General features: G+C 37.4%; 1 protein-coding gene across 5 annotated transcripts in view; it reads right to left on the reverse strand.

Moving 5' to 3' along the window:
• Positions 1-17,492, reverse strand: part of REPS1 (RALBP1 associated Eps domain containing 1) — a gene marked incomplete at both ends in the record, with an annotated part of 89,301 nt that continues 71,809 nt past the window's right edge. For 2 of the 5 annotated variants that reach the window (XM_080699769.1, XM_080699767.1), the window contains 10 exons: positions 1-69; positions 2,156-2,261; positions 3,410-3,558; positions 6,224-6,319; positions 7,427-7,612; positions 9,307-9,371; positions 10,225-10,343; positions 11,887-11,956; positions 15,323-15,424; positions 16,491-16,578. In XM_080699769.1, coding sequence (XP_080555895.1) covers positions 1-69; positions 2,156-2,261; positions 3,410-3,558; positions 6,224-6,319; positions 7,427-7,612; positions 9,307-9,371; positions 10,225-10,343; positions 11,887-11,956; positions 15,323-15,424; positions 16,491-16,578 — 1,050 coding nt within the window. Of the gene's footprint in view, positions 70-2,155; positions 2,262-3,409; positions 3,559-6,223; positions 6,320-7,426; positions 7,613-9,306; positions 9,372-10,224; positions 10,344-11,886; positions 11,960-15,322; positions 15,425-16,490; positions 16,579-17,492 lie in introns of all 5 variants that reach the window. The other 3 variants (XM_080699768.1, XM_080699766.1, XM_080699770.1) reach the window with 2 other exon arrangements.

Raw genomic sequence — 17,492 nt, forward strand, 5'->3', positions numbered from 1 at the left:
TTATAGGTGTGAGAATGGTCGAAGTTGTTCCAGTTGAACTTCCAGGGAAATTCTCTCCTCAAGAACATCCTGAAATAGATGCAAAGTCCAGGTTACATCTCAAAGTACATAAAATGAGGCACATTTAACAATAGTTTTGCTTCAAAAAAACAATTTACATTGTCAAGATGAAGGGACAGCTATTCACAGTTTATAGGTATACTTCGTTTTAGAAGGGCAGTGTGTTTTATACACCCATAATATAAAAATATGATTCATGTAATTTAAATCATTGTACTGTATAAATCAGGTAATGTTTTTAGGTTAATCATCAGAAAAGCTAACATTTGAAGGCACAAGTATTATTATCTGAATTTTGCATAAAGCCCGCCCTCTGAATTAACTGTAGATGAATCAGTTAATACAATTCTTTCCTCTAGTAGTGACATCTGCTTATAGCAACTCCTGGATCTCCTTTTGGGTTTCAGTTGCACAAAGAAAAAAATCATTTTGCATTCAGAATTTTTAATCACTATTGATTTGGAAGAGTATTTTCAGATAGCTAAAAATTCCAATTTACTTACTTTCCTTTTTCTGGATCATACTGATAGTATCTTGTTTTAACCAGAATGATCTCTACTTGGTACCTTATTTCCTATTTTCTATTTTCAGAGGTAAAAGAAAAGTGATTTTTCAAAATAGCTCTTATATAATACTTGTTTCTGTGGCATTCTTTAGTTCTTCAGAAAATATATGCATTACAAAAATTTAATCTTCAAGGAATGGTACTAGGCAAGCTTGTATTTAAATTTAGTGAATCAAACTCAGAATCATTTCACAAGTGCCTTCTTCAGTCAGAGTCCCATCAGCCCTATCTAATGAATCCCCAGCATTCCAGAGACAGAGGCAAGGTCGTCATAATATAACTAGGATGGTCCAGTTCCTGCCCAATTTCTTGACCTAAATATTAATAAAACCTTTCTCTTTTCTCTTCAAAGTATTTTGCTTTGGACAACACATTATATGGTTGGTCATGTAAACAGTAGGATTATGATTTATTCTCAATGAGTTCAGTTTAGTAGATATTAAAGTTTGGATCTGGAAAGGCTTTCCTTGCAAAGGCTCCCATGCTGAAGGCTTCGTCCCCTGCTGGTACCACTACTGGGAGGTGGGGCCTCACTGAAGGAAGGAGGCCCTGAGGATGTCTGCCTGTCTCTCTGCTTCTTGGCTGCCAGCCATCAGGCGAGCACTTCGGCTCTGCAATGCCCTCTCTGCCTCTGTGTTCTGCCTGCCACAGGCCTACGGCAATGGAGCCAGCTGACCATGGCCTGAAATCACTACGACTGTGAGGCAAAAATCAACCCTTCCTCCTTTATTGTTCTTCAGTATTTTGTCACAGCAACAAAAATCTGACTAATACAGTAGGACAGAGACAAATATGCCATAGATAATTTCAAGACAGTGTGACAAATGCTAGATGAGGGATAGGAGCAAAATGTTATGAGAATAAACTAACTGTATTCATTTTACATCTCCATGGATTCTTTGTGGTTTAAAACTTCAATACTCAAAGTGAGGACGAGGTCAGTACAGCAGGATCTCCATCATCTGAAAGCTTATTAGGAATGCTTTTGGATATAATTTTTATTCATAAGGACTCAGATCATGGCTCATGGTGGGAAAAATAAATGAATTCCTCTCAAGTATTTGATAACAACAGAAACACTGTATGAAAACACCATTTATTGAAGGCTTATATTTTCTTTTTCTACACACAAGATAATCTAAACTGTCTCTATCCCTTGTCTTTTTTTAGACCTGTTTTAAGTTCAATAGAATTTGAGTTGTCTTTGTAAAAGAATAAGCTAGCAATAGTCAAATCATCTAAGAATTATAGAGCGTATAGTAATGGATGCGATTTTGGAGGTACCTGAGGTCACATTTCTTCTTTTTAAGTTTCTATATGAAAATTAAGAAAAATATAGGAATAGTGTATATGTAAGATAAGGCAATATGTATCAGAACTGACTTTAAGAATTCCTTTGAGTGCTAAGTTCAATGACTTATACCACATATTATATATACATTTCTGTTGTTATGAGAAAAGTTCCCCTGCAATTCTGAGACACTTTGTGCCTGTGGAACTTCCCAAATAAAGAATCAAAAACTATATTACCTTTAACTGTTGTTGCAATTCACTATTCAATCTGGCCAAAACTGTGTTGGTTTCCTTATTGCGTCTAATTGATGCCTGAATAGCTTTCTTATCTTTCCCAATGGATCTGAAAAGACAAACAATGCAAAACCCATAACCTTCATTCCTTTGAATTCTCTCCATTTTCCCCTCATTTATTTCTAAGTATGGAAGGGAGAGGGAGTATCTTTTTCATTATCAACACACCTCAACCTCATTTGCTTAGTTTCAATGGCCAAATGAAAGTATCTAAGCTTCAGACACTTAAGATTATTTGTGCTATTGTAATTTAGTTTATATTATTCTTCTGTTGACTCTTCTGAGATTTTTTCCTTTTTGCAGTACTGGGGATTAACCCAGGGCTCTCTACTATTGAACTATTAGCTCTTATTCTGACACAGAGCCTTGCCATCTTCAAGCTTATAACTGTCCTCCTCAAACTCCTAAGTATCTGGGATTACAGGTGTTCACCACCATGTCCAGCAAAAATCTTCCGAGTTTTAAGTTAATTTGTCTACAGCAGGCACTGGTAAACTTTTGTAGACAGACAGATAATTAGGCTTTGGGGTCCATATAGTTTCTTTTGCATATTCTTCATATGCTTGGGTTCCCCCCAACCCCTGTTACTTTCTCTTCCAATTTCTTTTCACAAAAATGTAAAAGCAACTCTTAGCTTTTATATGGGTCATACAAAAATAGCCACAGGTTGAATTTGGCCCTTGAGCCCTAATCTAGAACAACCACAATTAAAATATGTTTTATTTTATACTATAAACTTAAAAAAACCCTGCTCCAAGGCCGGGTGAGGTGGCTCACTCTTGCAATCCCCGCGCTTGGGAGGCTGAGACAGGAGGATTGCACAGGTTTGAAACCAGCCTCAGCTACTGAGTGAGGCTCTCAGCAACTTAGTGAGACCCTGTTTCCAAATAAAATATAAAATAGGTCTGGTAGTATAAACCAGAGGTAGGGAAGCCCCTGGGTTCCACCCCCAGTACCAAAACAAACAAACAAACAAACAAACAAACAAACAAACCAACCAACCAACCAACCAAAAAAACAACCTGCTCCAGATTTATGATAGGGTGTTAAGATGGAATTGAACTTAACAATAAAAGGGAAAAAAGTGGAGAGAATATTCTACCTACTCAGAATTTAGGCAGTTCTCTAAAAACATCTGCTCAACTGAAGAACTTCTGTTACTAGTAATTAAGTATATTTAGGAACTGCTTTGATTACCTGGGAATAGAAGGTTGTGATGCAAGAACAGCAGCTAAGACACCTGTCTTTTGTGTGTGTTCATCAACATCTGGCCTTAATTCATCCTCTGATTTTAATCTTCTTCGAACAGGTTTAGGGGGTGGAGCAAGAGGTGTTGTGCCTTTGCTCTGGAAGACAAGAATTTCATTAATAATGAGTATTTCATAAAGATATTGACTGTTAGTTAACATCCTGCCAACACCATTTGCTTTCTTTAAGCCACTTTCTCTTAAAAAATAAAAAGGTGTTTGTCTCAATTTAAAATAACTTATACATCTGTGGCAATAACTAACTTAAAGTACAATAGGAAAGTATGCTTCTGGTTGCCATCACAATCACGAATGTACCTACAATATAAAACTTTTAGTTGGGCGTGGTGGCGCACGTTTGTAATCCCCATTCTTGGGAGGTGGAGACAGGAGGATCGCGCAGGTTCGAAGCCAGCCGCACTGGTTTAAGAGACCCTGTTTCCAAATAAATAATATAAAAGAGGGTCTGGGAGTGTAGCCCGGAGTTAGAAGGACTTCCAGGAACCCCCGTACCACCAAAAAAAAAAAAAAAAAAGAAAATCTTTTGAAGAGTAACACAAGCTCCTTGGGGTCCACATCTGGTTCAAGCCTAAATGTCAATTTTAACACAAACATGATTTATTCAATAAATAAAAGAATAAAAGACGCTTCCATAAATATGCCATAGGAAATCCTATGCAAAAATACTAAAACATATTACTTTAGTGAGTAAAACAATGTATTATTAGCTGGGCATGGTGGCACATGCTTGTAATCCCAGCATTTGGGAGGATAGCCTCAGCTACTTAGTGAGGCCCTCCGCAACTTAGTGAGATTCTGTTTGAATACAAAGAATTAAAAAAAAAAAAATAGGGCAGGTGGTGTAACTTGGGAGTTCAAATGCCCTGGGTTCCATCCCCAGACCCACACACACACACAAAAAATCATTATAAAGACACGGAAAGCTAGGCAGTTCTTAAATATCACTAAAATACATCAATTATAACCTGAAAACAAGTGGACAATTTGTTGAAAATTGTGAATCTACTCTCAAGAGAATCAAATAACAGGCTGGGCATGGTGGCACAGGCCTGTAATCCCAGCATTCTGGAGGCGGAGACTAGAGGATCATGGTTTGTGGACAGCCTCAGCTACTTAACAAGACCCTTAGCAACTCAGTGAGATCCTGTTTCGAAAAAAATTAAAGTCTAAAAAAATGGGGCTAGGGGTGTAGCTCGGAGGTAGAATGCCCCTGGGTTTTCCAATCCTAGTACTGAAAAAAAAAAGAAAAAAAAAAAAAAGAAAATCAAATAACAGTAGGGTATTTCATTATTTACTATGACCTGATTTAACTTATAAACAAAATGAGCCAATTGCCAGCTCAGTTAAGTGTTTTAAAAAATGTATTGCTCTGAGTTGACAAAAGTAAAATTCACTATTAAAAAAAAAATTTGCCGGGTGTGTTTGTCTCAATACCACAAATAAATGCTTGTAATCCCAGCATTCGGGAGGCTGAGACCAGAGGATCGCGGTTTGCGGATAGCCTCGGCTACTTAGTGAGGTTCTCTGCAACTCAGTGAGACCCAGTTTCAAAGTAAGGAATAAAAAATGGGGTAGGGGCTATAGCTCGGAGGTCGAATACCCCTAGGTTCCATCCCCAGACCCGCAAAACAAAAAACAAACAACAACAACAACAACAAAAAACCCAAAAACAAAACACATGCTGTTTTAATAACTGCTGGTATGTCTGAATGACAACAGGTAAAAAGACAGTTACAAGAATTGTTCCTTCAAGGGAATATGTACTGAATTTACAAATTTAATGAGTAAAGAGCTGGGCGTGGTGGTGCATCCTTGTAATCCCAGTACTTGGGAGGCTGAGATAGGAGGATCGGAGGTTTGCAGCTAGCCTTAGCAACTTAATGAGGTCCTCTGCAACTTAGTGAGACTCTGCTTCAAAATAAAAGAATAAAATTGGGCTGGGGGGTGTAGCTCAGAGGTAGAATGCTCCTGGGGTTCATCCTCAATACCACAAATAAATAAATGAATAAATTAAAAAATGAATAAGAAAACTAAACTGACATATAAAAGATATAAAAGAGATTTGTCAGAAAGTAAATATATTTAAATATTAATGGTATAATCAACATTGAGGTTTACTGATGCATCATATAATTATCTCAACTTTTCTGTATGTTTAAAAATTTTCATAATAAAATATTGGGTGAAATTTATTCCTAAAATAGTAAAAACTAAGAACAAACAAGTTACAAAAAACTAAGGTTTTTTTCTATTAATCTCAAAACTACAATAAAAGAATCTAAATTTACGCCAGGCGTGGTGGCGCACACTTGTAATCCCAGCATTTGGGAGGCTGAGACAGGAGGATTGCAGTTCGCGGACAGTCTCAGCTACTTAGTGAGGCCCTTTGCAACTCAGTGAGACCCTGTTTCAAAATAGGGCTACGGCTGTAGCCCAGAGGTAGAATACCCCTGGATTCCATCCCCAGTACCGCAAAAAAAAAAAAAAAAAAAAAAAAAAAGAAGAAGAAGCTGAATTTGTCTTATAAAGTTCTACTTTATATATGTGGGAGAATGTAACAGCCATATAAATAGAATACCATCTCCATTAAATACAAAGAACTTGTTCTGAGATAACTGAATGTATTATAGTTAAATGTAATGGGATGGGTTAGATGATTTCTAGTGGACTTTATTTCTAAAAATTATCTCATGTAATTTATAATATATAGAACCATCCATATTGTAAGATAGTTTTTGCATACCACATTGGCAGGAGCGCTAGCAGCTGTCTTTTCTTCTATTTTACTATCTGTTTTGGCAACTCGAAGAGCACTTGCAGGGTCAGAAGCTTTTTCAACCTTGAGAGGAATACATTATTACTGTTAGCTACATAAAAGTAATATTTAGTTATGCATAAATGTAAAATATGTAACAAATCAGAGTGAAATGTTAGGAAAACTATTAATTTTGACAGGAAACCTGAGATGAGGATGGGAAGGGACTTGACAAAACTTTGTTAAATGGCCTTTCTCTAGTCCGGGAGGGAAGAGAAGGGGGAAGGTAACAGACCTGGGAGGGAGGGAGGGTGAGGGAGGATGCTGTCACTGCACTGAGCCACAGGTGTTGCTGGCAAGTTCGCTGTTGGGAGAGGGAATGCATTCACCAGGGGCATGAGTATGCGCGCCCTATGCACATCTGTACTTCCCTCAAGACCCACCCTCCCTTCCTAGGTGCAGTCCTTTCTCGTGATGGACCAGGCAGCAAGCTACATGTTTGAATTAATGGCCAATAGGAAACTTTGTACAGACAAATCTATAGAAAACATTTATCTAAGTTATGCCACTCAAATAAATAAACAAACACGTATTTCTAGATCCGTTAGAGAAGCTCAACATGGTAAAAACAATCACAACAGAGATTTCAGAATCCTTTTGGTCCCTCCAACTCCACACTTACACTCAGCAGCTTAGGTCAAAGATTCCTAGAAACGTTCCTTGCTACGAGAATTCTAAAAGTCTCCTGAAATGCAGTGTGCAGAGATAACGTCTGTACATTTGTCTAATAAAGGTGTCATACAAATTGGGTATAGCTACAGTTACCATAGCCTCTTGTCCCATGGAAATCCCCTCCAAATGACAGAACCAAATAGTTAGCATTAACCCTCTGAGCAGTGTGTTAGCCAGGACCAGAACACTGTGTTTTTATAGCCTTTTTATACTACACCTATCTCGACCAAGATTCTATTCTTAGCATTATACAGCAACCAGGAAGGACTGAAGGCCAATCAAAAACTTGAGCAACACTGACCTGAGGAAAATAAGTCCTCCAAAAGAGGCACAGCAGTTATTTTATTCATTGATGCCCCTCTAATACCTGCTTACCAGGAGTTCTTGTTTACAGACAGGCTTTAAGAGCATGATACAGGAAGAGACGGGCACAGATTACCTAAGCCCTTAAAAACTGACCGGCAAGACCTCTGGATGTTTCTCAGCTTCGTCATCTTGCTCTTCATTTACATTTGATGCAGCAAATACTTCAAACTGGCTGAAATCTGCAAAATTTGGTTGTTCTGGTATCTGCTGAGGTGAGGTACTAGTGTGAGTTACTAGGCCATCGGCATCCACTGGGCGATGCACAACGGGACCAGGTGCCTGAACAATGGTTTAGAACAGAAGAACAAACGTTTTATTGGCATACTGATGTCACAAAGCTGTTTTCTTTTTCTCTGAAAATACATTATAAAATAAATAAAATTATAATATATTACAATTATAGATTATGTATCATATACTATGTATATACATCATCTGTAAATTCAGAAAGGTTGCACTTTGTACTACAGTAACAGCTATAAAAAAATTTTCAAATCATATGTAAACTCTTAAGACACTTGAAAGCAGTAAGATAAAAAAAAAGCTTCAATGAAAAGTTCAAACTTTTTATTGTAAAAAAAGTATACAGAAAGCTGGGTGTGGTGGTACATGCTTGTAATCCCAGTATCTGGTAGGCTGAGACAGAAGGATCGTGCACCATGCCAAGCTCCAAAAGGTTGATATTTTTTTAAGGCATAAAAACCACTGCTCTAGCCAGGTGTAGTGGTGCACGCTTGTAATCCCAGCATTCGGGAGGCTGAGATTGGAGGATCGAGGTTTGCAGACAGCCTCAGCTACTTAGTGAGGCCCTGCTTCAAAATGAAGAATAAAAAAAGTAGTACAGGGGGTATAGCTCAGAGGTCAAATGCCCCTACGTTCCATCTCCAGACTCGCAAAAACCAAAAACCAAAAACACTGCTCTATTCTTCTGACATATCGGGTGCACTTCTCTTTAATTTTCCCTATACTCCTTGCCAGACCAATGCTGCCCAAATCTTTAATCTTAAACTACATTCACTGAGTATCTACTTTGTGCTAGGTACCATGGATACAATAAGGCTTATCTTCCTAATAAAGCTGGCAGTCCAGCGCAGGATAAGAGATAAACAAGCAAAGAACTAAAGCAAAAGTTTGAGAAGTTTTATAACAAAAGTAAAAGATGTTACAAGAATAAATCACAAGTCTCTTCCCTGTTTACCCTCTAGCATTTTCTCACTGTCTACAGGAAAAGCTCTCTTCTCTGGGTCCGAGGAAGCGGTTCCGCCTCCTCCGACCTCCCCAGTTTGATTTTCACCATCTCACATGCCCACTCCACTCCAGTTGTCCTCAACTAACTTGTTTTCCTGCAGAGTATGCAAGGTCACCACAGACCTCCACACCTTTGTGCACGCCATTCCTTCTGTGTAGAATGCCTTTTCCTCAGTAAAGACCACTTTCTTTTTCAAGTCCCCTTCAAGTCTTACTACCCTTCACTTTACCTATATGTTTTCAATGTGATGCTTGATTTTACCAGCCACTAGGGTTGTTCCAAAGCATTTTATTAATACAACTATTGTGTCACTTCACTTCTCACTCAATATGAGATTCAGACGTCTCAATATTTCCTTCATTAGTGCAGTAACACATCCAGAGAGATGCAGTGGGATCAATTTTGGGAGTAAATACGATACCCAGGACATTCACAGACAGTTTCCATCTCCAGTCCATTGTTCTTTCCACTAAACTCCCTTTGTCAAGATATCATCATTTGTTTCACTTTTAAGATTCTTTCAAAAAACATCCCAGATCATTACTAAAATCCTCATCTTCCAAAATAATATTTAGCTTCACAGAATTAAATGCTCATTAAGGATAATCTTTAGGTTGATGCCTGACCTTCCAAACAATTGTAAAACAATTAAATACCCAACAGAAAAACTGATCACAAAGACGATACTAACCAGCACTTAGTAATGAATACCTTGGAGAATTACCTGTGAGGGCTGTGGTCTTGGAGGCACTGCAGGAGGATGAGCAACAACTCCAGCCTGTTGTTGTCCTGTGTAAATATGCAAGTCTTCTTTTTAGCAAAAATACAGTCACTTTCCTAATAGCAGAAACAGGCTGAATCAATGTGACCACATGATAAGCATTTCTAGGATGCATGGTAAGTATAAGAAGGCAGACGCCATCTTTGTAAAATAGTCTCTATGTGACTGAATGGCCAAGTCTCCTAGCCTTCCTCAAACCTCTTTTGTATTGTCACTTCTATTATTAATGAGGGACTCTTAACAAGCTCCTGCCTGTTTCTTAACAGCATACATCGCTGTCCCTCCACTATATTTCTGATTGTTCTTTATCTGTCAGATATGAAGACTTCCACATTTTTCCTTTTACTCAACACTGCTCTCTACTATTTCTCTGTAAATGATTCTCAATACATCAGTGTTTCTTGGCTCAAAGGTCTAGTGGTTTTGTTGACTGTCTATACTTTTCCTTACCCTTTCAAATTCATCACTAAAACATGAATCATAATCCTCTGCCTTTAACTTCTATTTCAGTCAGTATAATATCAATACTGCCAGGTATATGAACATAGAAATCTTCAAGTGATGACTCTTTCCTCTTCTTTATCAGCCAAAGCAAGACCTATTAGTTTCCCTTCCTTGATTATCACATCTTCTTTTTAAACTTCTTACTATGGTATCTCATCGGGTTTCCATCTTTATCATTTGTACTAAAATACACTTAAGATGGTCATTAAGAAAAAATTCTCTCTCATCTGAAGCCCTTAATCCAAAATTTTCTTCAGATAAATATAATAAATAAAACATTAAGAGAAACAAAAATAAAATGTTCTGTTTTGGACTACCTTCAAATGATAACATACATTGTGATTCTCCAGCCCCTACCTGTGTTGACTGCAAAGGTCCGATTCATATCTAAGGATGATGATCTAGAGTGAGAGGGCTGTGGCCTCGGAGGGGGAGGTGGTGGTGCAGTATTATCAGGCGATGTTCCTGAATGAGACCTGCAAAACGCACCCCATCAAACTGATTATGCTACTCATTGTGGGAGCTTTCTTTCTTGTTAAGCATTCAAATTTGGCTAAGCAGCAAATGACTTTACTAGCAAGACATTTTCTCAAGAAGTACTATACAACTATTACAATAAAGAAAGGTAGCACTATTCAAAAAGTATTATTTATGCTGTCTCCTAAGTGTTTATTTAGTATGGCAAATAATTGTTTGGATAAAGTAAAATATTAAACAACATTTTAAAAATTTAAGATTTCAAGTTTTAAAATTTCAAGATAGATGGCAAATCTAAGGGAATGCTTTTTCATCCAATTAATGTCCAAAAACCACTTTTTTTTGGTGGTGCTTGGGATTGAACCTAAGGGTATTCTACTTCTGAGCTACATCTCCAGCCTTATTTTATTTTTTTATTTGAAAACAGAGTTTAACCAAGTTGCCAAGAGCTTCACTAAGTTGCTGAAGCTATCTTTGAACCTGTGATCCTCCTTTCTCAGTCTTCTAAATACTATGATTATAGGCATGTGCTACCATGCCTGGCTCTGAAAAACTATTTTCCAAACAGAGAAACTCTACTTTCAAATATGGATTCCTTTCAATTTATTAAAGTTTGGAGTTTAGTAAGCTGAGGCAGAATCTGACTAAACTACCTGACTTGATGCCCATTCTGTCACCAAAGGCCACCTCACTTAGAAGGTGAGTATACTAAAGGTCAACTTGCCCTAGACAGTTTTTTGTGACTGAAGTCGTCTACATTGGACACTGATGAGCTGACCTTAAATATATGGATGAAAGGAATAAAATTCAATGTGACTGAGAATGCTCAGAAACATGAAGAACTGGAAATAAGTAGCCTCCGACTCTGTAAATTCTTTGGAGATTTTGTATTACCAATCATTGTCTACATCCTCCAGGCATGTAGCAAAAGGATACTTACCACATACAAAAAGCAAGAGGAGAAAGATGCTTCTGTCCTGCACATAACTTTTAAGGACAGTAAAGCCCTTTCCATTCTCCAGCCTAGTCACACATACTGTGTTTGTGCCTGAAGGTTAAAGGAGTTCAGGGAAGAGAGCTGGATAGTGCACCGCTGGGCTGAGCTTCTTGATGGTGTTTAAAATACAGAATGCCAGTGCTGGGGATGTAGCTCAGTGACAGGCCATTTGCCCAGCAATCATGAAGCCCTGGGTTCTATTCCTAGCATCATGAAAATCATTAAGATACTAACCATAAGCTATACATTTATTAATGTATACTCTCACTGTTCACACTGTTTAGCTACAAAAAGGACTGTGCGAAACTTCTGTTGCCAAGAAGTTATCAGCTCTTTTTAGATCCTCCACAAATTACATTAAAAAAAAAAAAAATCAGGGCTCCTTTTGTTTTTCCATTCAAGTTGGAAAGAAAGAAAACTGCCTGTCTTTTATATAAACCAATATGTAACCTAACAGCCTTCAGAGAACAAAATAATTTGCACTTGGAGGTCTATGTATTAAATTGCATCGAGATATAATACTTTTTGTTGACAGAAACACTGACCTTTGACGAGTTACATTGCTCCCGATCTGTTCTGGGTCAGAAGTAAAAGAGTCTGAACTACTGTAACCATCTGCTGATAAATGGGATATGTCCTATTTAATAATAATCATTTCTTTATTTTTTGCTCCATCTATACCAAACACATATAAGTGATATACTATTCCAAGTAAAAGATATTAAAATACTAACACGCTAACAGTTCACCCCAGTGCTACTAACTCTACAAAACTAAATACTAAGCAAATATATTATATCATATATATTTATATAGCATTAAAGCAAGTAATACTCAAGAAAAATTAATATTTAATTATATAAAAACATTCAAAATAAGCCACAAAACAGCACATATATTACAATTTCATATCATATTAAAACACATCTATAGGTTGAGTCTCCCTTATCTGAAATGCTTGGGCCAAAAATGTTTCAGATCTATAACTTGGGGGAGGAAGGTTGAAATAGGTAGGTATATATAATGAGATACCTTTAGACCCAAGTCTAAACACAAAATTAATGTGTATTATGTATATCTTATAGAGCCTAAAGATAATCTTATCCATATTTTTAATGTGCTTGTGTGGTTTGGGTGTGTATGTGGTACTAGGGACTGAATCCAGGAGCATTCTACCTCCATGCCACGCCCTCACACATATTTTTAAATTTTATTTTGAAACAGGGTCTCCCTAGGTTGATGAAGGTCTCACTACTTGCTGAGGCTGTCCTCAAACCTGTGATTCTCTTGTCAGTCTCCCAAGTACTAGGATTACAGGTATAGGCCACCAAGCCCAGTTTAGTTCTTATTTTGAAACAGGGTCTCCTTAGGTTGCTGAGGCTCGCCTTGACTCTGCAATCTTCTTGCCTTCAGCCTCCAAAGTGCAGGGATTACAGGTGTCACTACCATGCCCAGTATGTGTCAGTGTTTTGATCGGGACCCAGCATGTAGTTAGCTGTGGAATTTTCTACGTTCATGGTGTTGTGTTCATACTCAATAAATTTGTGATTCTGAAGCATTCAGATTTTCTGAAAAGTCTGAATTTTCACATTAGGGCTGCTCAACCTGTACTATATATACAATGAGAATTAAAGTTGATTGTGAATTTGTTAACCATGATCACTTGAAGAAGAGAGAATATGGATAATTATTTTCTTGTTTCTGTTTGTTACATTTCTGTAATAAGTGTGAATTATTTTGTAATGGAAAGAGTAACTTTTAGTGAACAAATCAGAAATATCAAATAAAGAAGAATAAAAGTTGTTAATGTGAAAAATAAAACTGGACATGTAATAAAATATGTTTAGACAATAGTAAGATTTATGAGATTAGCAAGAGGTCTCTAATTTCTCTCCAGAAGAACATTACTTTCAATTTTATCAAAGTCTTAGGGGGAAAAAAATCCCAGCTGATTTAACATTTGTGACAGAATAAAGAAGTAAACTTTAGGAACAATCTGAAGCAATACTGTATATACTTATAAGAGCTATAAGCTGAAGAGACTGGTTATTTGGTTTAATTTCATTTCAAAATTTACCCTTGTCATCATGGAATTATTGAGTTGGTAAAAGAACAATGCTAAAATAAAAATATTTACATTTGGATGTTCTAATAGATTTCTTTTTTAGATGTCTAAGATGGAACGCTTATATTTTCCCCACAAACTATTATCACAGCCTTCCTTATCTCGCAAACCAGTGTTCTTTTTCTATGAAATGTACAAAATATAGCCCCCAATCTGACCACTTCTCAGCCCTCTCACTACTGCCACCAGAGAATAAGCCATCGTCTTCTCTTGCCTGTATTACTGTAACTCTCTCTTGAACGGTCTCACGTTTCAACATTTGCCTTTCTCTGGCCTGTTATCATGAGAACAGCCAGAATGACTGTGTTAAAAAAAGCTCAGGTAGAGCCGGGCGTGGTGGTGCACGCTTGTAATCCCAGCATTTAGGAGCCTGAGACCGGAGGATGATGGTTCACAGCCAGCCTCAGAAACTTAGTGAGGCCCTCAGCAACTCAGTGAGACCTTGTTTCAAAACAAAGAATAAAAAATAGGGCTGGGGGTGTCACTTGGAGGTAGAGTACCCCTGGGTTCAACCACCAGTTTAAAAAAAAAAATAAAAAAAAGCAGCTCCGGTAGTCATTCAAAAGCTTCTAATCTTTTTTCATCTCACTCTGTATAGGTCAGTCTTATACTGCTCCTTGTTACTGTTCTACCACCTGCTATCTCTACTTCCCACACTTGCTAATAAATCCTATTCCAGGGGTCCAACTGCTCTTCTAATAGAACTAAGCTTCCTGCCTTGGGATTTTATACATGTTCCTTCCCTCAGGATTCACAAAGCTCAGTCACTATGCTCCTTCAAGCTTTAACCGAAATGCCCTCTTCTGATATGATCCTTCACCCACGCTCTAATCACCTGCCCTGTACTGGGGGACTGGACCCAGGGATGCTCTACCACTGAGCTACACCCCCAGCCTTCTTTTTAATTTTTATTTTGAAATGGGGTCTTACTAAGTTGGCAAGTTTGGGGCAACAGGATGAACTTGCGATCATCCTGTCTCAGCTTCCTAAATTCTGGGATTATAGGCATGTGTTACTCTTCATGGTGTGGTTAAGGTCTTTTAGACGACATGATTTAAAATAGAACTCCTGCCGGGCGTGGTGGCGCACGCTTGTAATCCCCGCACTTGGGAGGCGGAGACAGGAGGATCACGCTGGTTCGGAGCCAGCCTCGCTGGCTTAAGAGACCCTGTTTCCAAATAAAAATATAATAGGTCTGGGAGTGTAGCCCGGACGTAGAAGGGCTTCCAGGAACCCCAGTACCGCAAAAACAAACAAACAAAAAATAGAACCCCTTCTTCCCTTTCCAGCTGTTTTTTTCATCCATGGTATAAGAATGCCCTTCTAATATAAGAGATACCCCCCACTTCTTATCTCTCATGTAAGGTAAGCTAATTTATATCCTATCACGTTACTTTATACAGAAAATAAGTCTAGTAAAACCTATATGAACAAAGGGTGTTCCTGTTTTGTTTATTGCTAAAATCCCCAGGCCTAGAACAGAACCTGAACATAGTATCCAATTAACCCTGGCTGAATGAGTGAATATATCCACAATGTTTTGTGAAAGAGGAAGGAAAAAGAAGTGGAGGGAGGGAGAGAGGGAGGGAAGGAGGGAAGGAAGGGCTGGGGGGAGAGGGAGAGCGGACAGCCAAGCCAGGAGCAACAGCAAACAAGAAGCCTGCCTTGAAGGAAGTGGCAATAACAGGTAGGTAGCCTTACTCATATATAACGTAGGGTATTTAGAAAAGCTGACTGTCTTCTAGTTTATTCAGTGAACATAACTCTAAATGGTTACACATTTGAATTATTCAGGCTTGAATCCAGACTTAACAAACTTCAAATTGAAGATTTGATGCTATCTTTCACTTACTTACCTACAGTATTTCCAGAAGGAAATTTCACTGACGAATTTATCTTACTTTCTTCTGAAAGGTCAGATGGTTTCACAAGTAATGGGCTAGTGGGATTAGTATGATCTAGTAGAGAGTCAAGAGGTAAAATTACATATACAGGTATTTGAACTGATAAATCTATAAAGTTCAGAGAACAATTTGAGGTTTCATTTAAATATTCCAAAACAGTGGCAGATAAATCCATGATATTAGACAACACAGTATTTTTTAATAAAATAAACCTGTTTATATAAAATTTTGTTATTTGCCATGAAAGATACTTTATAATGAAAAAGTTTATTTGCATGTTCACTTTGTAAACTATCCCTTTAGCTCAACTACTTAAATATCATATAAATTAGGCTATAAAATAAGCTAACATATGTTAACATACAGAACATAAGTCTACCTTTCAGAAACCTTAATTAATTTTAATATAACCTCTTCAGTTAAAAGATTGAATATAGTTTTCTTTTTAATTAAAAAAAAATTTTTTTTTTGGTTCTAGGGATTAAACCTATGGGTTCTATCCCCAAGCTACACTTCTAGTCCTATTTTTAATTAAAAAAAATTTTTTTTTTGTGGTATTGGAAATTGAACCCAGGGGTGTTCTGCCTCTGAACTACATCCCCAGCCCTATTTTTAGTTTGAAACAGGGTCTCACTAGTTGCTGAGGCTGGCTTCAAACCTGTGATCCTCCTGTCTCAGCCTCCCAAGTACTGGGATTACAGGCGAGTGCTACCACATCAGGTTCCTAATTTTTTATTTTAAAACAGGCTCTCAGGCTCTTGCTAAGTTGCTCAGGCTGGCCTCAAACCTGTAACCCTGCTGTCTCAGCTTCCCAATTATGGGCTAGCTAGACTAAATATACTTTCAATATAAATTCACAATAGTGACCACAAAGACCCACAGAGCATTAGAAATGTGCCATTTTCACATGCTCTCTTATTTTAAAACCTTTAATTTAAAATAAATAATTTCCTTTAAAAAGGTTAAATATAAGCAAACAAGCATGTGCACAAATACAATTGTGTAAAATATTAGGTTAAAAACTAAGCAATTATGAAAGAAATTTGTCCCTTCAAGAATAATAACTTATGTGTTTTAGTTGGAAGCTAAACTAAAATACACTCAGCAACAGCTTCCTTACCACTGCCAGTCCTTTTAAGCTCCATTTCCTGCATGTGGATTTTGCTTGGAGTCATACGAATAGGAACTGGATGAACAATAGCAGTATCCTAGAGACAGATGGGAGTAAATACAGAGTGTATATTAAAACTATCAGGCTAAAACCATGAAATAAAACAATAGCCCAAAAGTAGTGGAGAGATTTCTCATTCACACTAAGGCAAAACATGAAAATAATTTTTAAACTAAAAGTTTTAGAATTACACATGTCAAATAACCCAATTTATTTTTATAAAAAGTACATTTTAAATTGAGCGATTAAAGATTTGCATGAAAAATGCTCTTATAAATAAAAAATTCAAGATAATATTTAAAAGCAAACTATAAGATGGGCATAGAAGTGCAGGCTTGTCATCCAGTACTTGGCTTGGCTAAGGTAGGACGCTCACAGGTTTGTGGACAGCTTCAGCGACTGTGAGACTCTCAGCAACCTGGCGAGATCCTGTTGCAGAATAAAAAATGAAAAGGGCTCTGGTATAGCTGAGAGGTAGAATGCTGCTGGTTCAATCCCTAGTACTACTACTAAAAAAAAACAAAAGAAAGGCAAAGTATAAATGCTAACCTCTGAGGTTAAAGTGATAAGAACTGAAAACTGAAAGACTGGAAACTCATTTTTACCAAACTGCTCAAGAAAACTGGATTCCTTTTCACATATAAAACAAAGATAAAGAGATACTAGTTTTATTGAAATAGTAGGCACAATAATACTTTCTATAAAATAGTTCAAACTGTTTAAAACTGCTTGTCTCAAAATTTAGCATAAAACTTCCACAAAGAAATCCATTATTTCAGAAAAACAGGTGGTTTCTCACTAAAACATGCTAGTAATGTTCTTCTAACATTTCCATTACTGTAACACATATGATGATGGCGACAAATGAAGCATCTGACTTCTCACACTGCAGCTGATAGCCCTCGTCAGGAGGGCTTGGCTCCTCCTAGGAAGAATCAGCCCATCGCTCTG

This window comes from Muscardinus avellanarius (genome assembly GCF_963383645.1).
Source record: "Muscardinus avellanarius genome assembly, chromosome: 8".
NCBI classification, from domain to species: domain Eukaryota; kingdom Metazoa; phylum Chordata; class Mammalia; order Rodentia; family Gliridae; genus Muscardinus; species Muscardinus avellanarius.